This window comes from Oncorhynchus nerka, linkage group LG13 (assembly GCF_034236695.1).
Source record: "Oncorhynchus nerka isolate Pitt River linkage group LG13, Oner_Uvic_2.0, whole genome shotgun sequence".
NCBI classification, from domain to species: domain Eukaryota; kingdom Metazoa; phylum Chordata; class Actinopteri; order Salmoniformes; family Salmonidae; genus Oncorhynchus; species Oncorhynchus nerka.
The window spans coordinates 15,420,226-15,443,189 of NC_088408.1; the positions used below are offsets into that span (position 1 = coordinate 15,420,226).

Sequence of the window (22,964 nt, forward strand, 5' to 3'; positions counted from 1 at the left end):
TGTGGCAAAAGGTTTGCTGTGTCCGTCAGCGTAGTGTCCAGAGCATGGAGGCGCTACCAGGAGACAGGCCAGTACATCAGGAGACATGGAGGAGGCCGTAGGAGGGCAACAACCCAGCAGCAGGACCGCTACCTCCGCCTTTGTGCAAGGAGGAGCACTGTCAGAGCCATGCAAAATGACCTCCAGCAGGCCACAAATGTGCATGTGTCTGCTAAAACGGTCAGAAACAGACTCCATGAGGGTGGTATGAGGGCCTGACGTCCACAGGTGGGGGTTGTGCTTACAGCCAAACACCGTGCAGGACGTTTGGCATTTGCCAGAGAACACCAAGATTGGCAAATTCGCCACTGGCGCCCTGTGCTATTCACAGATTAAAGCAGGTTACCACTGAGCACGTGACAGATGTGAGAGAGTCTGGAGACGCCGTGGAGAACATTCTGCTGCCTGCAACATCCTCCAGCATGACCGGTTTGGCGGTGGGTCAGTCATGGTGTGGGTTGGCATTTCTTTGGGGGCCGCACAGCCCTCCATGTGCTCGCCAGAGGTAGCCTGACTGCCATTAGGTACCGAGATGAGATCCTCAGATCCCTTATGAGACCATATGCTGGTGCGGTTGGCCCTGGGTTCCTCCTATGCAAGACAATAATAGACCTCATGTGGCTGGAGTGTGTCAGCAGTTCCTTCAAGAGGAAGGCATTGATGCTATAGACTGGCCCGTCCGTTCCCCAGACCTGAATCCAATTGAGCACATCATGTCTCGCTCCATCCACCAACAGACTGTCCAGGAGTTGGCGGATGCTTTAGTCCAATCCTGGGAGAAGATCCCTCAGGAGACCATCCGCCACCTCATCAGGAGCATGCCCAGGCGTTGTAGGGAGGTCATACAGGCACGTGGAGGCCACACACACTACTGAGCCTCATTTTGACTTTATGTTTTAAGGACATTACATCAAAGTTGGATCAGCCTGTAGTGTGGCTTTCCACTTTAATTTTGAGTGTGACTCCAATTCCAGACCTCCATGGGTTGATACATTTGATTTCCATTGATAATTTGTGTGATTTTGTTGTCAGCACATTCAACTATGTAAAGAAAAAAAGTATTTAATAAGAATATTTCATTCATTCAGATCTAGGATGTGTTATTTTAGTGTTCCCTTTATTTTTTCACATTTTTTAGCCAGTCATTACCTTCCAAAGTGTCTGTCACCTTGTGTCACCCTCCGAGTGTTTAAGGGACAACTCCCTAGAAAGTCATTTAACATGTTTAAAAGTTTTACTGATCGGACTCACAACAATATCACAGTAGAACAGAAGCTTGAGTCTGCTCATACATAAACAATATACATTTAAATGAGTTGTCGTTACCAGTGTACTGTTAAATCAATGAGAATTCATGCACACCTGAGCATTCATCACAATTTATCAAGCCAAATGCGGAACACCCTTTCAGCAATGTCAGTGGTTTCTTCTGTGTACTGCACAAAAATATATCATTCCTAGGAGGACCAAGGCTGCTCTAACATATTCAACACCTGAACTTAGAATTGGTATTTTAGTGTGTATTGCAATGCAAATGATTTAAATGGCCTTGGAGCAAACTAAACAACGCAGAATGCAGGTCAATGGACCAGAAGAACATCTCTGCATTGACCAATAAACCCTGTGTTTTAAATAGAACACTGATCAGTTACTCTTTGGGGGTTTAGGCTGGGTATCTAAAGTACTGCGAATATAAAATACATTTCATTGATTAGTGTGAAAATAGTTTTTAAGGACCTTGGCGTTACTCTGGACCCTGATCTCGCTTTTAACAAACATATCAAGAATATTTAAAGGACAGCTTTTTTCCATCTTCATAACGTTGCAAAATTAAAGAAACTTTCTGTCCAAAAATGATGCAGAAAAGCTAATCCATGCTTTTGTCACTTCTAGGTTAGACTACTGCAATGCTCTACTTTCCGGCTACCCAGATAAAGCACTAAATAAACTTCAGTTAGTGCTAAACAAGGCTGCTAGAATCTTGACAGGAACCCAAAAATTGTATCATATTACTCCAGTGCTAGCTTCTCTACACTGGCTTCCCGTTAAGGCAAGGGCTGATTTCAAGGTTTTACTGCTAACCTACAAACCATTACATGGGCTTGCTCTTACCTATCTTTCCGATTTGGTCCTGCCGTACATACCTACACGTACGCTACGGTCACAAGACACAGGCCTCCTTATTCTCCCTAGAACTTCTAAGCAAACAGCTTGAGGCAGGGCTTTCTCCTATTGAGCTCAATTTTTATGTAATGTCTGCCTATATCCTTGTGAGAGATGCAGAATCGGTCTCGACCTTTAAGTCTTTATTGAAGACTCATCTCTTCAGTAGGCAGCAGGTCCTATGATTGAGTGTAGTCTGGCCCAGGGGTGTGAAGGTGAACTGAAAGGTAATGGAGCAACTAACTACCCTTGCTGGCCGGTTCCCCTCTCTCCACTGGGATTCTCTGCCTCTAACCCTTTTATGGGGGCTGCCGTTCCATGCCGTCCCTAGGAGGGGTGCGTCAGTTGAGTGGGTTGAGTCACTGACGTCGTCTTCCTGTCCAGGTTGGCGCCCCCCCCCCCCGGGTTCGTGCCGTGGGGGAGATCTTCGTGGGCTATACTCGGCCTTGTCTCAGGGTAGTAGGTTGGTGGTTGAAGATATCCCTCTAGTGGTGTGGGGGCTGTTCTTTGGCAAAGTGGGTGGGGTTATATCCTGCCTGTATCGTCGGACAGGGCCACAGTGTCTCCCGACACTTTTTCTCTTTCTCGGAGGACCTGAGCCCTAGGACCATGCCTCAGACTACCTGGCCTGATGACTCCTTGCTGTCCCCAGACCACCTGGTCATGCTGCTGCTCCAGTTTCAACTGTTCTGCCTACGGCTATGGAACCCTGACCTGTTCACTGGACGTGCTGCCTTGACTGCTACCCGGACTTGTTGTTTTGGACTCGCTCTCTACCGCACCTGCTGTCTCTGACTGATCGGCTATGAAAAGCCAACTGACATTTACTCCTGAGGTGCTGTCCTGTTGCACCCTCTACAACCACTGTGATTATTATTATCTGACCCTGCTGGTCATCTATGAACATCTTGGCCATGTTCTGTTATAATCTCCACCCGGCACAGCCAGAAGAGGACTGGCAACCCCTCAGAGCCTGGTTCTTCTCTAGGTTTCTTCCTAGGTGCTGGCCTTTCTAGGGAGTTTTTCCTAGTCACCGTGCTTCTACATTTGCATTGCTTGCTGTTTGGGATTTTAGGCTGGGTTTCTGTACAGCATTTTGTGACATTGGACGATGTAAAAAGGGCTTTCTAAATCAATTTGATTTTCAAATAATAAATACAAATCTAGGGCCAATGTCACCCAATAGAAGACTACCTCATTAAGAACAATGACGACAGTACTATGTAGTAGTATGGAGCATACCTGGCTCTGTGCAGTTCTTCCACTCCGTCTCATTGTCGTTGTCATGTCCCATGAGCCTCCTTCCCCAATGTTCATGCTTCTCGTGTCCATTCTCCAGGATCATTCCATGGCCTGGAAGAACAAAATATATTATAAAAGGGAGGGTATCCTTGCTCATCAAAAACCATGTTACAAAGAAGCTGAGGAAACACTGAACCGAACATAACCAATGTATCTGTGAAAAAGATGCTCAAAATTCACTGAAGCATTCACAAATCAGGTCAACCATCTTAAATGTATATCTTTAAGATGCTTAACTGATAGATTTGAAACAAAATGTATATCATTTCTACCACACTTGATAATTAATCACATTGTTGGATGGAGTGGATTTAGTTCATTTCCCCCTTCCATTCAGGTTTGAATGTGTCAAAGGGTTTTAAATGGGATGAATACAAAATGAGAACGGTTTAATTCCTGATTGCTGGATGCAAATCACCCATACACACGGCCAACTTCCGACGCTTGTTGCTTTTGTTCAGTCATTTCTCAAAGGTTTTACAGAGCTTTTGAATGACATTTTAATGAGCAAATAACCCAGATTTGCAGTCATTCAGTGTTTGACCACAGTTAGATTATAGGCTCACTGATTTCAACCACCAACACAAAATTATTACAGTCCTAACCAAATGACTAAGTAAGCTTTCCCTTTGGGTAATGACTTTTGGTCAAGTCTTTGAAAGAACAGAACAGACCAACCAGACTTAAGCTTTGAGGTAAGACAATTAAGATTCGTTACAACGTCTGAATTCCATCGGAGATAAAAGCCTCAGGATGAATCCATGGAAATTGCAAGGCAAAACAAGATCGGGGTTTTTAAGCCCCTTTCTCTGTAACCTAACTAATTTGCTGTCTTGAGGCAGAATACAAAGACGTTAACCAAGCAGAGGAGCAGCTACCTTTGACTGCATTATGCTGCGAGAGAGAGGGAAAGAAATAGAGGGCGAAATCATCCTGCAACTTGGTCCAATCAGCTGGCAAGGGAGATGGACCAAGGATGCTTATCAATTGCTTTGCCATGAGCGGCTCCCCTCCGCCTCCCTGCCCTGATGTCCCAGCCACCTCTCCATTCCATCGCATCAACATCACACACACACACACCCGTCAGACCGGGGCCCTGGCTCTGTAACCACAGTCAGCCGTACTCTACCTTGTCCATCATGGAGACATACACCTCCTCCAATCAGACTGGAGGTGAGAGATGATGGAGACTCCCTCCTTGACAGAACAGAGAAGCATAACCCTTAAGTAGTCCATCACTCAATTCCCATCTATCTAGTCTATTCAGCTTGGCACTACATTAGGCCCAGACATAACCAACCCTGGAGTACTCCCATCTGAGTAAGAGAGGGGACAGAGACATAGTATGTCATGATGAATGCCTGGTTATTATTCTGATGGTGGTTCAAGAATGAGAGCAACATGGAGTGGATTCAGATGAGTTGGGGGGGGGGGGGATGAGTATAGGGGAAGTGAGTACGGGGGGTGAGGGGTTATATTGCTCTCTGATCAAACACCTGCCTCACCTCACAAAAGGTGACGATCAAGCATGTACCATGTCCCAACATGGTTGGCGTTCACACAGCATGCCCCCTCATCAAATAACCTCTTAATGGCCGACAACCACGGCACACATAAGCAACCTTGAATAAATGCTAAATAAAGCCAAGCCATTACTTTGGTCCCCAGAGAGCCTTTTGGAGATGAGCTCGTCTGCGTGATATCATTCCAGAATAATCTTTTAAGCCTTTTGTTGTTTGTAATGTAATTAATAAAAATTCCAATATATCTGTGAGCGCTGACATAAGCCTACACCACATTGTGTGACCATTTATTTGTTTCTGAGTTCAAGGGTCAGAGTGATTGACATCAGATGGACATGTTCTGCTACTGGGTATGAGGTGGAGGGTTAAAAGAATTGAGAACAAATCAGATTGTGCCCATTCCTTACCTACATGCCTACAGCAGGCAGAGAGGATGGCCTTCTAAGCTGTCTCCCCTGTGTACGTTAATATTACTCTGAATGCAAATATGTCAGGTGAATAGATTCATTTTGAAATTGGAGGATTATGTGGTGTGTGTGCGCTCCAAGCTTATTGTGTCCATCCTAAACATGGCTGCCTAATCACTTTAGGCTGATTTTGACAGCCATTGATAATTGATCTCGGGTGAAATCTCCATTCGTGTCACAACAAGATGAAGACAGTCTGAGTGACAGAGCACTTATCAGTCATACATATGATGTTCTGTTCAAAAGCCAACTTAAGGAGATACTCGTCTGTGAGATAAAACACACACACACATCTAATTTCATTCATGTTTTGTTGTCACATACAGTGCATAGATGCAGTGACATGTGTTGTTTTACAGGGTCAGTAGTACTACAGGGCCCCTGGAGCAAATCAGGGTTAAGTGCCTTGCTCAAATGCACATCTCCCGAGGTTTCACCTTGACAGCTCAGGTAGACCTACATCATCCTAATTTGTGAGGAAATCTGATTCTGTGAGCCTGTAAATGTTCACACACACCTGAGGTGAGTCCTGCATGGGGGTACATGTCCTTTGGTTGTTGGGCATGTCACACACAGAGCACACCTCTGAGCGAATAATGTATTAGCCATCGAGAGAGAGAGAGAGAGAGACACAGAGAACTCATGTTTAACCAATGTCCCAAACGAGTGTAATCTTCTACGGCCTCTGCGTAATCGTATCTCTCCAACTCCTTGCGGAACCAGGGAGCAAGATGCTGGAGAGTGGTTAAGGTGATCCAGTGTGCAATGATGTGTGAAGCCCCGGGCGAGACGCGATGATGCCAGCATTACCACAAGCCTACGCTCACTCGCTCCCTTTCTCTCAACCGCTGGGTGACTGATGATGCGCCTGGCACAGTCACATTTTGCCATAGGTTGTCAACGCTCAAACCAAAATGTCGACCAACACATAAGCAACTTTCAAATATTTGTGGGGTTCCATGATTTATCCGAGGTGATGTAGGCTGCTACATGCTTGTCAATATGTTAGCCACCGTGGCAGCTTCTCTTAGAAACGTGTCGTTGCCTCTGCGCACACTGCGGCATATGGACAGACCGACGCATACTCGAAAAATATATCAGTGTGGTTCCCTCACAATTAACAGGTACATGTGAATTATTTAATGACAGCGTGCGGAATGCCGAGACAAACATAAGCTAGGCTACAGCCACTGCGTCGACAATGAAACTAGATGCAGTTTCTCTCGACACTGGTATAAAGCAAACGTTACGCATTTTGCACTGAATAATTAAGAGTAATAACCCTGCACTATCAGTGGTTCCATCTTATCTCTCCATCGGTTTGATGCAGATAAATATATGGCAATGCGGGGGGGCGCACCATACATTTTTGGACTGAATGTTCCGCTTGCATGTCCTTGAAAATGTATTTTTTATGACCGTGGCGAAATTCAATTCTCGGTAGACTATATAGTTAATGGCTAGCTGGTTATAGGGTGCACCATTACACTGCAGAATTCTCAGCTGTTCCGCTTCGTCCTCCCTGCCCCGCGTTTATCAGCAGTTTCCACGGCTCACACTCACCTGTCTTTGTCAGAAGTGCTGACATGCTCCACGCCATGAAGAGGACACTGCAGAGAAAACACACTTGCACGAAAAGCATCTCTCTCCTCTTGCGAACTTTGAAAATCTTTGCGATTATGGTCTTTTTCGAGACGCTCTTGTTCTCGTCCTGGTCCATGGCTGCAGCTCGGCCAAACCGTGACTTTTCGTCCTTGCCTCACTGCAGACGGGAGAGACCGAAGGAATTGCCCGTTTTCGCAGCTTCACATAGAATAGGCTCGGGACGCGGTCCTCATTTGAAGTGCCCCGAGCGCAGATGGGAAGTGGTGGAGCGGACGGTTTGCACGTGCCGCCGAGACAAGGCTGTTCAGCTGTTTGATTGCTAGAACAGCGCGTGAAAATTCCGTGCCTGCACAACAGGTAATGAATGACACAGGGCGGGCAATTCCGATGGTCTCTAGTCAATTCAGCATTCCCTCGCAAATCCCAGATTCTGCCCTTTAAATTTTAGCAAATAAGATTCCATTTCATTTGAAACGAATTATATCACTGGTTGCCTTCAAATTAGCACAAAATCGACTACTGAATATCAATTTAAATCATCCTCTTCAATGAAATGATTAAACTGGATGTGGCTGCAGAACTAGGTTACACGCACCAACTGCGTTCTGCCGCCGCATATTAATTGCAACCAATCTGATTTCATCAAGGTTCGCCTAATTGTTACATTCGTGAAGCAAAGTCATGTCACCTCGGTATGGCACCTCCCCTTAACTTCCTAGTGCAGAAGAATAGACCCGCAGATGATGAAACAATCATTAACTCCGTCGTTCCAGGTGTAGTCTTCTTGTACAGTTTTTGGTTGTTATGATAACACTTCGCCGGATTCTGCCAACTGCAACTTTTCCGAGGGTGTCATGCGCAGACACGTGATAGTGTGCAACAATAGATCATTCTCTCGTAGAGAGCTCGGTTACAACTGAACTGAAAACAACTGGACCATCATGCCAGCCGGGTATCGATCACTCTGAACGATAACACCTCTTATTTGACCACACATTATTCGCAGGTTGCCGCTGAGGCTAAATAGATTTGGATCAGTGGGGATGAGGTGAGGCAAGCCATATCATGCTACGGAAGAGATACCCAGACCCTTAGAGTGCTGCAGTATTGGAGAAACGCAATCTAATATCTGTCTGCATCCTTCCTGAGCATACACCCTTTAAAAACTGACTGACCCTGCTTACTGGGATATTCACAGTTTGATATACCTGTATGAAATTGAGGTGAAAGATCCCATAGCTCCGAGGTACCAATATACCTGGTTGTACCCTCACCTTGAATTATATTCTCACAATCCCCAAATTTGGTCTAGACTTTGGGGTTTATACATGGCTCTATCCTGCTGAGCAAGAATGCATGCAAATCAGAATGCACAATTGAGTGCCTGGAGGAAAACGTTAACACTGGCATTTCAATGGGCTTAATAATAGTGTCAAAGTAGCCTATTTCATACAGTGTTGTGTATATAGTTCTATGCCAGTGAAGTATGACGAATATAAAGTATGGGTAGCTGCTTTAGCTATGTGCCTTTGTGACGATTGAGGTAAGGACAAGTCATTATCGTGTATCTCTCGATGGACGTGTTATCACCTTATGCTCACCTTGTGCGAGAGGTGGCCCTAGTGCACCTACTTCCCATGTAAATATATGGAGGTGTCAATATCTGTGACATTTAATAATTTGAAGAAAGTCTATATAAAGGGTTGTGTGTGTCTGTGGCTCTACTTCCTTGCACCTATGTGTGTGTCAACGGGTACACAGTGGTGTCGCTGTGACTGCTGCATGGGCCCTCAGCTCTGCTGCTTGTTTCGCTCTGTGGGGCCGCATCTCCAGATCTCCACTGCAGCAGTCGTGTGCAGAGGCCACCCCCATTAACCAGTCTATTAACCAGTTATATTTATAGACTTCCCCTGCAATAATTAACTCCATTCCCATTGTTGAACTTTTAATAGCTTGCCTTGTTCAATTAAATGTTGATGACTTTCCCACTAATGAAGTATGACATACTTGAGTGCCACCAATGTAGCCCACCGTTACAAATCAAACACACACCTGTTTCATAACAATATACCGCTGTAGACCGTAGCCCTGAGAAGGTGCTGTGGGACAGAGATTGCTCCAAACCCCTCAGGTCACCTTAACTGACAAGATAACATGCAGGAGAGGAGATGCCGCATGCACCAATCTGCAGGGTGCAGGTTGATAAGTCAGTAAGCAGCCTGTCAAAAAGCAGCCTGCACCAGAGACTCTTGGTTCGCGTCCAGGCTCTGTCGTAACCGGCCCTGACTGGGAGGTCCGTGGGGCGACGCACAATTGGCCTAGCGTCGTCCGGGTTAGGGAGGGTTTGGCTGGTAGGGATATCCTTGTCTCATCGCGCACCAGCGACTCCTGTGGCGGGCCGGGCGCAGTGCGCTCTAACCAAGGTTGCCAGGTGCACAGTGTTTCCTCCGACTCATTGGATGTGTGCTGTGTTAAGAAGCAGTGCAGCTTGGTTGGGTTGTGTATCGGAGGACGCATGACCTTCAACCTTTGTCTCTCCCGAGCCGGTACGGGAGTTGTAGCGATGAGACAAGATAGTAGCTACTAAACAATTGGATACCACGAAATTGGGGAGAAAAAGGGCCAAAAAAACACACACAAAAAGCAGCCTGCCAAAAAAAAAACTGCCTTTCGGAAAACCAGCCTGTTTAAAACCAGCCTGTCAGAAAACCAGCCTGTTAGAAACCAGCCTATCAGAAAACCAGCCTGTCAGAAAACAGCCTGTTAGAAAACAGCCTGTCATAAAAACAGCCTGTTAGAAAACAGCCTGTCAGAAAACCAGCCTGTTAGAAAAACAGCCTGTTAGAAACCAGCCTGTCAGAAAACCAGCTTGTTAGAAACCCAGCTTGTTAGAAATCAGCCTGTCAGAAAACCAGCCTGTCAGGAATCAGCCTGTCAGAAAACCAGCCTGTTAGAAACCAGCCTGTCAGAAAACCAGCCTGTCAGAAATCCAGCCAGTCATCTTCCGCCGGGCCCGCCCACTTAGCAAAAAAAAGCAAAACACCAAGGAGGATATAGAGGTCAGGGCACTTGCCTCATAATCTCCAGTGGACCTGCATTATGTCAGGACAGGTCACCAGTTTGTTAAAAACGACCTCCATACCTCACTCACTGTGCAGTTAGGGATGTACTGCAGTACCATTGATGCTTTCTGAGGGGCCTGTGTCTGTGTGTCGGCTGGTCATGTGGATAGAAGGCGTCTTTGTCATTAGGGAGGGCTTTTTAATCTGGCCCCAGGTCTTGTCTTCATCCTGTAGGCTGCAGCTTGGGTCCCCAGCCACACACATACACACACACAACATGTGTGACACGCCCCGCGCCCATGCCAAAGGATTAGTCCCCCAGGCCGCGGCCCACACGGAAGGCAGGCAATCGGGGAGCCTTGCCAGGGCCTGCTTACAGGGTTTTATCCACTGTTCTACACTCCCTGGCCTCTCCCTGGTCATTTCAAAGCTATACACACATTGCCTGCCTGCCTGCTCCCTCCTGCTCCTTCTGTGGGAGCCATCGCAGTGCCACAGACCTGCAGCAGAGAAACACAGAGAGAGAGAGAGAGAGAGAGCAGTGTGCGTATGTGCGTGCGTGTACGTGGACTGCTGTGGCCAAACAACTTACGATGCAAAAGCAAAAAAAGCACTAATCTCATTGGAGGAAAGGTTTTTAATAGGGACGAGCAGGTTGTCAGAGTAAACAATCAGTCTAGTGTGGTTGCCTGTTGCTGGGAATAAATGGCAAGCCATGTGTCATGTTCTTCTCCAACGAAGACAAGTGTCGAGGGCTTTAACAATGGACCGTGTGACACATAACAATTGGTGTGTTCAACCTAGCGACAGTTTCTCCCGCTGTGTCCATCAGCATTGGGGTGATTCATGCCCCGCTATTCACAATTCAAATGAGCAATGTCTGCATCTCTGCATTGTCATGCTACATAACTTGTTTGTATTCTAAAGTTGTTAGCAGGCATTATGTAAGTGGGGTGGGGTGGGGGGGGGGGCAATTGAATGGGTTCAGATGTGCAGTTGCTAGGCTGAGCTGGGATATCCAATCAGTTGCTAGCCTGAGCTGGGATATCCAATCAGTTGTTAGCCTGAGCTGGGATATCCAATCAGTTGCTAGGCTGAGCTGGGATATCCAATCAGTTGCTAGGCTGAGCTGGGATATCCAATCAGTTGCTAGGCTGAGCTGGGATATCCAATCAGTTGCTAGGCTGAGCTGGTATATCCAATCAGTTGCTAAGCTGATCTGAGATATCCAATCTGTTGCTAGGCTGAGCTGGTATATCCAATCTGTTGCTAGGCTGAGCTGGTATATCCAATCTGTTGCTAGGCTGAGCTGGTATATCCAATCAGTTGCTAGGCTGATCTGAGATATCCAATCAGTTGCTAGGCTGAGCTGGGATATCCAATACTATACATGGTACACAACGATGCTGTACTGTGCTATTTGTGGCATCCGTTCAGGTGGGGAAAGTTGGGGGAACATTAGCACATGGGAAACCATCAGTAAAAAAAGGTCAGTCCTGGCTTCTGCGTTGCATTGTGCTATTAATACAGAACCGGAGACTAGCGGATTAGCGTCCCTCGGACTCCCCTCCCTCTCTCCTCCACCAGCTCCTGAACAATTAGCTAAACATTGGTTACAATGCCAGCAGGGCATTAATGCAAGGTGTCAGACTTCCTCCTGCAGCTCCCACTGTCACCCAGGCCTCCTCTCCTCCCTCATCCTCTCCTCTTCCCACCTCTCCTGTCCTCTAGAGATGGACACGTATGCTCGCTCAGCTTTCTGCGTGTTACTGGTGAATCTGCCACTCTCAAAGGAGAGTCCCTGGGGAAGCTCAACATTTACTCCTCGCAAAAACCTCAGTTAGCTGCAGGAAAAATAAAATATTCATCCTGGAGGTGGAGCGTTGGTTCTGTGGCAGCACTGCAGGTGTGTTTGTATGCCTGGTCGGGTGGGAAGAGTAAACATCAGGGAGAGAGAAGCTGCAGAGAGCCTAATAACATATGCATTCTGGAGCCAACAGTCATCTCCACTATGACTGACTGACGTCATCTCCACTATAACTGACTGACTGATGTCATCTCCACTATAACTGATGTCATCTCCACTATGACTGACTGACTGATGTCATCTCCACTGTAACTTACTGACTGACTGATGTCATCTCCACTATGACTGACTGACTGATGTCATCTCCACTGTAACTTACTGACTGACTGATGTCATCTCCACTATAACTGATGTCATCTCCACTATGACTGACTGACTGATGTCATCTCCACTATAACTTACTGACTGACTGATGTCATCTCCACTATGACTGACTGACTGACTGATGTCATCTCCACTATGACTGACTGACTGACTGATGTCATCTCCACTATGACTGTCTGACTGACTGATGTCATCTCCACTAAGGCTGACTGACTGATGTCATCTCCACTATGACTGACTGACTGATGTCATCTCCACTATGACTGACTGACTGACTGATGTCATCTCCACTATGACTGACTGACTGACTGACTGATGTCATCTCCACTATAACTTACTGACTGACTGATGTCATCTCCAATATGACTGACTGACTGACTGATGTCATCTCCACTATGACTGACTGACTGACTGACTGATGTCATCTCCACTATAACTTACTGACTAACTGATGTCATCTCCACTATGACTGACTGATGTCATCTACACTATAACTTACTGACTGACTGATGTCATCTCCACTATGACTGACTGACTGACTGATGTCATCTCCACTATGACTGACTGACTGACTGATGTCATCTCCACTATAACTTACTGACTGACTGATGTCATCTCCACTATGAGTGACTGACTGACTGACTGACTGATGTCATCTCCACTATGACTGACTGACTGATGTCATCTCCACTAAGGCTGACTGACTGATGTCATCTCCACTATGACTGACTGACTGATGTCATCTCCACTATGACTTACTGACTGACTGATGTCATCTCCACTATGACTTACTGACTGAAGTCAACTCCACTATGAGTGACTGACTGATGTAATCTCCACTATGAGTGACTAACTGATGTCATCTCCACTATGACTTACTGACTGACTGACTGATGTCATCTCCACTATGACTTACTGACTGACTGATGTCATCTCCACTATGACTTACTGACTGAAGTCAACTCCACTATGAGTGACTGACTGATGTAATCTCCACTATGAGTGACTAACTGATGTCATCTCCACTATGACTTACTGACTGACTGACTGATGTCATCTCCACTATGACTTACTGACTGACTGATGTCATCTCCCCTATAACTTACTGACTGACTGATGTCATCTCCACTATAACTGATGTCATCTCCACTATGACTGACTGATGTCATCTCCACTATAACTTACTGACTGACTGATGTCATCTCCACTATGACTGACTGACTGACTGATGTCATCTCCACTATGACTGTCTGACTGACTGATGTCATCTCCACTAAGGCTGACTGACTGATGTCATCTCCACTATGACTGACTGACTGATGTCATCTCCACTATGACTGACTGACTGACTGATGTCATCTCCACTATGACTGACTGACTGACTGACTGATGTCATCTCCACTATAACTTACTGACTGACTGATGTCATCTCCAATATGACTGACTGACTGACTGATGTCATCTCCACTATGACTGACTGACTGACTGACTGATGTCATCTCCACTATAACTTACTGACTAACTGATGTCATCTCCACTATGACTGACTGACTGACTGATGTCATCTACACTATAACTTACTGACTGACTGATGTCATCTCCACTATGACTGACTGACTGACTGATGTCATCTCCACTATGACTGACTGACTGACTGATGTCATCTCCACTATAACTTACTGACTGACTGATGTCATCTCCACTATGAGTGACTGACTGACTGACTGACTGATGTCATCTCCACTATGACTGACTGACTGATGTCATCTCCACTAAGGCTGACTGACTGATGTCATCTCCACTATGACTGACTGACTGATGTCATCTCCACTATGACTTACTGACTGACTGATGTCATCTCCACTATGACTTACTGACTGAAGTCAACTCCACTATGAGTGACTGACTGATGTAATCTCCACTATGAGTGACTAACTGATGTCATCTCCACTATGACTTACTGACTGACTGACTGATGTCATCTCCACTATGACTTACTGACTGACTGATGTCATCTCCACTATGACTTACTGACTGAAGTCAACTCCACTATGAGTGACTGACTGATGTAATCTCCACTATGAGTGACTAACTGATGTCATCTCCACTATGACTTACTGACTGACTGACTGATGTCATCTCCACTATGACTTACTGACTGACTGATGTCATCTCCCCTATAACTTACTGACTGACTGATGTCTTCTCCACTATGACTGTCTGACTGACTGATGTCATCTCCACTAAGACTGACTGACTGATGTCATGTCCACTAAGACTGACTGACTGATGTCATCTCCACTAAGACTGACTGACTGATGTCATCTCCACTAAGACTGACTGACTGATGTCATCTCCACTAAGACTGACTGACTGATGTCATCTCCACTAAGACTGACTGACTGATGTCATGTCCACTAAGACTGACTGACTGATGTCATCTCCACTATCACTGACTGACTGATGTCATCTCCACTATGACTGACTGACTGATGTCATCTCCACTATGACTGACTGACTGATGTCATCTCCACTATGACTGACTGACTTACTGATGTCATCTCCACTATAACTTACTGACTGACTGATGTCATCTCCACTATAACAGACTGACTGACTGATGTCATCTCCACTATAACAGACTGACTGATGTCATCTCCACTATAACTTACTGACTGACTGATGTCATCTCCACTATAACAGACTGACTGACATGTCATCTCCACTATGACTGACTGACTGACTGACTGATGTAATCTCCACTATAACTTATTGACTGACTGATGTCATCTCCACTATAACAGACTGACTGACATGTCATCTCCACTATGACTGACTGACTGATGTCATCTCCACTATGACTGACTGACTGACTGACTGATGTCATCTCCACTATGACTGACTGATGTCATCTCCACTATAACTTACTGACTGACTGATGTCATCTCCACTATGACTGACTGACTGACTGACTGATGTCATCTCCACTATGACTGACTGATGTCATCTCCACTATAACTTACTGACTGACTGATGTCATCTCCACTATGACTGACTGACTGATGTCATCTCCACTATGACTGACTGACTGATGTCATCTCCACTATGACTGACTGATGTCATCTCCACTATGACTGACTGACTGATGTCATCTCCACTATGACTGACTGACTGATGTCATCTCCACTATGACTGACTGACTGATGTCATCTCCACGATGACTGACTGACTGATGTCATCTCCACTATGACTGACTGATGTCATCTCCACTATAACAGACTGACTGATGTCATCTCCACTATAACTTACTGACTGACTGATGTCATCTCCACTATAACAGACTGACTGACTGATGTCATCTCCACTATGACTGACTGACTGACTGACTGATGTCATCTCCACTATAACTTACTGACTGACTGATGTCATCTCCACTATAACAGACTGACTGACATGTCATCTCCACTATGACTGACTGACTGATGTCATCTCCACTAAGACTGACTGACTGATGTCATCTCCACTATGACTGACTGACTGATGTCATCTCCACTATGACTGACTGACTAATGTCATCTCCACTATGACTGACTGACTGACTGACTGATGTCATCTCCACTATGACTGACTGATGTCATCTCCACTATAACTTACTGACTGACTGATGTCATCTCCACTATGTCTGACTGACTGATGTCATCTCCACTATGACTGACTGACTGATGTCATCTCCACTATGACTGACTGACTGATGTCATCTCCACTATGACTGACTGACTGATGTCATCTCCACTATGACTGACTGATGTCATCTCCACTATGACTGACTGACTGATGTCATCTCCACTATGACTGACTGACTGATGTCATCTCCACTATGACTGACTGACTGATGTCATCTCCACGATGACTGACTGACTGATGTCATCTCCACGATGACTGACTGACTGATGTCATCTCCACTATGACTGACTGATGTCATCTCCACTATGACTGACTGACTGATGTCATCTCCACTATGACTGACTGACTGATGTCATCTCCACTATGACTGACTGACTGATGTCATCTCCACGATGACTGACTGACTGATGTCATCTCCACTATGACTGACTGATGTCATCTCCACTATGACTGACTGACTGATGTCATCTCCACTATGACTGACTGATATCATGTCCACTATGACTGACTGATGTCATCTCCACTATGACTGACTGACTGATGTCATGTCCACTATGACTGACTGACTGACTGATGTCATGTCCACTATGACTGACTGACTGATGTCATCTCCACTATGACTGACTGACTGACTGATGTCATGTCCACTATGACTGACTGACTGATGTCATCTCCACTATGACTTACTGACTGACTGATGTCATCTCCACTATAACTGATGTCATGTCCACTATGACTGACTGACTGATGTCATCTCCACTATGACTGACTGACTGACTGACTGATGTCATCTCCACTATAACTTACTGACTGACTGATGTCATCTCCACTATAACAGACTGACTGACATGTCATCTCCACTATGACTGACTGACTGATGTCATCTCCACTAAGACTGACTGACTGATGTCATCTCCACTATGACTGACTGACTGATGTCATCTCCACTATGACTGACTGACTAATGTCATCTCCACTATGACTGACTGACTGACTGACTGACTGATGTCATCTCCACTATGACTGACTGATGTCATCTCCACTATAACTTACTGACTGACTGATGTCATCTCCACTATGACTGACTGACTGATGTCATCTCCACTATGACTGACTGACTGATGTCATCTCCACTATGACTGACTGACTGATGTCATCTCCACTATGACTGACTGACTGATGTCATCTCCACTATGACTGACTGATGTCATCTCCACTATGACTGACTGACTGATGTCATCTCCACTATGACTGACTGACTGATGTCATCTCCACTATGACTGACTGACTGATGTCATCTCCACGATGACTGACTGACTGATGTCATCTCCACTATGACTGACTGACTGATGTCATCTCCACTATGACTGACTGATGTCATCTCCACTATGACTGACTGACTGATGTCATCTCCACTATGACTGACTGACTGATGTCATCTCCACTATGACTGACTGACTGATGTCATCTCCACGATGACTGACTGACTGATGTCATCTCCACTATGACTGACTGATGTCATCTCCACTATAACAGACTGACTGATGTCATCTCCACTATAACTTACTGACTGACTGATGTCATCTCCACTATAACAGACTGACTGACTGATGTCATCTCCACTATGACTGACTGACTGACTGACTGATGTCATCTCCACTATAACTTACTGACTGACTGATGTCATCTCCACTATAACAGACTGACTGACATGTCATCTCCACTATGACTGACTGACTGATGTCATCTCCACTAAGACTGACTGACTGATGTCATCTCCACTATGACTGACTGACTGATGTCATCTCCACTATGACTGACTGACTAATGTCATCTCCACTATGACTGACTGACTGACTGACTGATGTCATCTCCACTATGACTGACTGATGTCATCTCCACTATAACTTACTGACTGACTGATGTCATCTCCACTATGTCTGACTGACTGATGTCATCTCCACTATGACTGACTGACTGATGTCATCTCCACTATGACTGACTGACTGATGTCATCTCCACTATGACTGACTGACTGATGTCATCTCCACTATGACTGACTGATGTCATCTCCACTATGACTGACTGACTGATGTCATCTCCACTATGACTGACTGACTGATGTCATCTCCACTATGACTGACTGACTGATGTCATCTCCACGATGACTGACTGACTGATGTCATCTCCACGATGACTGACTGACTGATGTCATCTCCACTATGACTGACTGATGTCATCTCCACTATGACTGACTGACTGATGTCATCTCCACTATGACTGACTGACTGATGTCATCTCCACTATGACTGACTGACTGATGTCATCTCCACGATGACTGACTGACTGATGTCATCTCCACTATGACTGACTGATGTCATCTCCACTATGACTGACTGACTGATGTCATCTCCACTATGACTGACTGATATCATGTCCACTATGACTGACTGATGTCATCTCCACTATGACTGACTGACTGATGTCATGTCCACTATGACTGACTGACTGACTGATGTCATGTCCACTATGACTGACTGACTGATGTCATCTCCACTATGACTGACTGACTGACTGATGTCATGTCCACTATGACTGACTGACTGATGTCATCTCCACTATAACTTACTGACTGACTGATGTCATCTCCACTATAACAGACTGACTGACATGTCATCTCCACTATGACTGACTGACTGATGTCATCTCCACTAAGACTGACTGACTGATGTCATCTCCACTATGACTGACTGACTGATGTCATCTCCACTATGACTGACTGACTAATGTCATCTCCACTATGACTGACTGACTGACTGACTGACTGATGTCATCTCCACTATGACTGACTGATGTCATCTCCACTATAACTTACTGACTGACTGATGTCATCTCCACTATGACTGACTGACTGATGTCATCTCCACTATGACTGACTGACTGATGTCATCTCCACTATGACTGACTGACTGATGTCATCTCCACTATGACTGACTGACTGATGTCATCTCCACTATGACTGACTGATGTCATCTCCACTATGACTGACTGACTGATGTCATCTCCACTATGACTGACTGACTGATGTCATCTCCACTATGACTGACTGACTGATGTCATCTCCACGATGACTGACTGACTGATGTCATCTCCACTATGACTGACTGATGTCATCTCCACTATGACTGACTGATGTCATCTCCACTATGACTGACTGACTGATGTCATCTCCACTATGACTGACTGACTGATGTCATCTCCACTATGACTGACTGACTGATGTCATCTCCACGATGACTGACTGACTGATGTCATCTCCACTATGACTGACTGATGTCATCTCCACTATGACTGACTGACTGATGTCATCTCCACTATGACTGACTGATATCATGTCCACTATGACTGACTGATGTCATCTCCACTATGACTGACTGACTGATGTCATGTCCACTATGACTGACTGACTGATGTCATCTCCACTATGACTGACTGACTGACTGATGTCATGTCCACTATGACTGACTGACTGATGTCATCTCCACTATGACTGACTGACTGACTGATGTCATGTCCACTATGACTGACTGACTGATGTCATCTCCACTATGACTTACTGACTGACTGATGTCATCTCCACTATAACTGATGTCATGTCCACTATGACTGACTGACTGATGTCATCTCCACTATGACTGACTGACTGACTGACTGATGTCATCTCCACTATGACTGACTGACTGACTGACTGATGTCATCTCCACTATGACTTACTGACTGACTGATGTCATCTCCACTATGACTGACTGACTGATGTCATGTCCACTATGACTGACTGATGTCATCTCCACTATGACTGACTGACTGATGTCATCTCCACTATGACTGACTGACTGACTGATGTCATCTCCACTATGACTGACTGACTGATGTCATCTCCATAACAAGTGGACACAATCATCCACTGAGTGTTACCTCTGATACAGACAGGCCAGGCAAACACAATTTTCCCAGAAGAGATGTATCTCTTTCCAAATACAAGTAGATATTTTCTGCTGGCTGTTGCCATGACATATTGGCAAACGTCACCTGTTCCACTACGAAGAATATCCTTGAAATGGACGGAAAAGACAAGCAGTGTATAATTCCCTGATTTCCGGTGCTTATCTTTGGCTGGAACTTAACAACCGATGGCGTAGAATGTGGATTCATCTTGACTTTAGGCACATTTTGAGTTCTGAAAACATCTGACCAGCTTTTATTTCGGAGTGAAGTGTCCCTTTAAACTCTGGTCTACTTCCTGACCTGCCCACATTCTGTCTAGTGAAAGCACTCATCCTTCATACCACTGCAGCACTTTACAGTCTTTACAAAATATCACCTTGGTGCTCCAGGCCCAATGACACTCCAGTCATTTTGCTGTTTCAAATGATCTTATTCATTTGGACAAAAGCCCTAGCAGTACTTGACGAGATTGAACTACGTATTTTTTTTTACTGTAAAATGGGGCAATATTTCCAAGGTTTCTCATTCCGCCCGTAGTTCAGACGATGGGGCTATCTCGGCAAGGGCACGGGCCATTTGTAATGAGCCTCACGTAAATAACTTCATTATTCTTCTGACTGCCGAGCAGCAAGGAAGGAAGGCAGGCAAAGGAAAGAGCAACCCTTTCCCCTTGCAAAGCACTGCAAATAATCCCATTGAGACAGACCACAAAGGTCATTCCTGCAGTCCACCAAGCCCATTTATTCTGGGAAGATCACATCAGAGTTGCAGAGACAGGATCCAAAATATGATGTAGCTTGACTGGGAAACTGATACGACAAAGGAGGGAGTGGAGAGGTTCCCTGAGGTAGGACCACTCTATAAGGGCTGGGGTGATGCAATAAAGCCAACGAGCCGCAAGGCTTTTTTTAATACGACTTCATCAGTCGCTGCCAACTAGGCTTGATACCTGCCTGGTGTGGTAATCGAGCAGTTGGAGCGTTGGGCTAGTAACCAAAAGGTTGCTGGTTCAAATACCTGGGCCTACAAGGTCAAAGCTCCAGGGATGCTGTACTAATATGGCTGACCCAAGTGACACCATATTCCCTACATAGTGCACTACTTTTAAACACTGTCAGAATACCAAATGACACACCATACCTACATAGTATATTAGTTTTGATCAGAGCCCAGAGGGCCCTGGTTAAAAGTAGTGTACTATATAGGGAATAGGGTGCCGTTTGAGATGCACACTGAACCCTTTCAGCCCTACTCCTCTCATCACCAGCAGCTATTTTCACAGCATTGTCAGGCATGTCAAATCAGATAGTGCTCTTTCCCACTGACGCAAGCTGATTAGGATGAGCCGGAGAGCCAGGTCTCATTCTGCTGACTCTAGCTGTAACTACATGACAGTGGGAGCTAGCGCTAGCTGTTTGCTACGGGCGGAAACTGCCCTCATCCAGCTAGCATCGCTTCAGGTAACGCACACCAACTGTTCCAGTTGGTTTTGAATTGGAAAATATTCTGCCCCGTCTTTTTGCCAAGAACAACTCTCTTTCATGATTTAGGCTAGGGTAATATCCAGGCAGTCACACATGCACAAACGATCAGCTGTATCTCATCCATAGCTCCATCATCTCTATTACCCTTTGTCCTCCATCCACAAATGCACACTAACAACAAAAAGCACCATTGTCTTATCACAAAGGCAACATGGCAGCTGCCTGTATGATTGGCCCCTGGGATAATCTGGCAGAGAGCCGCCTGCCTTTGTGGATGGATTTGTGCTCACAGAGATCGCCTACCTTGCATTGTAGGCCGGTGTGAGGAGCAGATTGCGTAAGAGGATCACCACAGTAACTGTGTAATTCAGAGGATGCTCAGCCCATTGCATCCTCTGCTACCCCAGCCATGCATCCCCAAGCCAGCCCCTCCATGTTTGTTTTACTAGTGAGTGTGCATGACTGGCTCCCCTGCTGAAGACCATTACCACAGGAAGACGCTGGCACGGGAGGATTACCCAGCCCCATGGAGTCGAGGGGGAATTAGAGATCTAGAGACGGAGGGAGAGAATGGGGGGGTGGGGAGGGAGAAGCAGATCCCTTCTCCTCATACCCGCATGCAGGAAACCAGGGGTGTTTCACACCCACATGAAACTGTTCATACCTTCTGGAGCCTAGTCAATGAAAGCTGGAATGGACATTGTGGGATTTTGCTTTGTGTGTCTGTGACATATGTTATGTTTAGAACATTCTGTTTCCTAGAAATCCACTCCTCTTTCACATTATTCCATTGATGTCACTGGCAGCATTACGTGGTCAGCCTTGTGGGGGGAGGGAGGTTGAGAGAGAGAGAGAGGATTTTCACTCTGGTCCTCCCACCACATGGTGCTCGGGAATCAGGAACACAACAACGACTTGACTAATTTAACCTGATCTCAGGATAGATTATAAGGGAACTTGTTGAATGCGGGAGAAAGGGCATTCGTCCCAAATGGCAGCCTATTTCTGACTTTTACAAGGGCCCATACTGCTCTGGTCAAATGTAGTGCACTATATAGGAAATAGGGCACCATTTGGGAAACACTCAGGGGGCAAAACCCACAGGTCTCCTCCCTGGCTCCAGGGGACAGAGTGGGGCCTTAGTGGACCGAGGTGGCAGAGCGACTCATGATGTCCCATGGCCACGCTAGGCAGGCTTAGCTACTCGTTACATTAAAACAGGGGCTTCTGTGACAGAGTCAGCATTATGAAAGCTAAGAGGATTACGCTGATGGACATTTCTGGCGTTCTCGCCGTCAATTATCAAAATGAAAAGCAGTGACTGGGCAGGCCTGGCATGCCCTGCGGCACAGAAGAGCCTCTATCTCTCTCGGTCTGTCTGTCTGTCTTGTTTTCTCTGTTTATCTCTATCCCATTCTCTCCGTCACAGAAGGGGTTAC

The 22,964-nt window shown here is 45.8% G+C and overlaps 1 protein-coding gene across 1 annotated transcript in view; it reads right to left on the minus strand.

Annotated features, from left to right (window-relative positions):
* Window positions 1-7,918, minus strand: part of LOC115139158 (sodium/potassium/calcium exchanger 4-like) — a 49,107-nt gene extending 41,189 nt beyond the window's left edge. The window contains exons 1-2 of the mRNA XM_029676291.2: window positions 7,058-7,918; window positions 3,445-3,555 (exon numbers count right to left, since the gene is read on the minus strand). Of these exons, the coding sequence (XP_029532151.1) occupies window positions 3,445-3,555; window positions 7,058-7,214 (268 nt within the window). The 5' untranslated portion in view covers window positions 7,215-7,918. The remainder of the gene's footprint in view (window positions 1-3,444; window positions 3,556-7,057) is intronic.
* Between the last annotated feature and the right edge of the window lie 15,046 nt (window positions 7,919-22,964).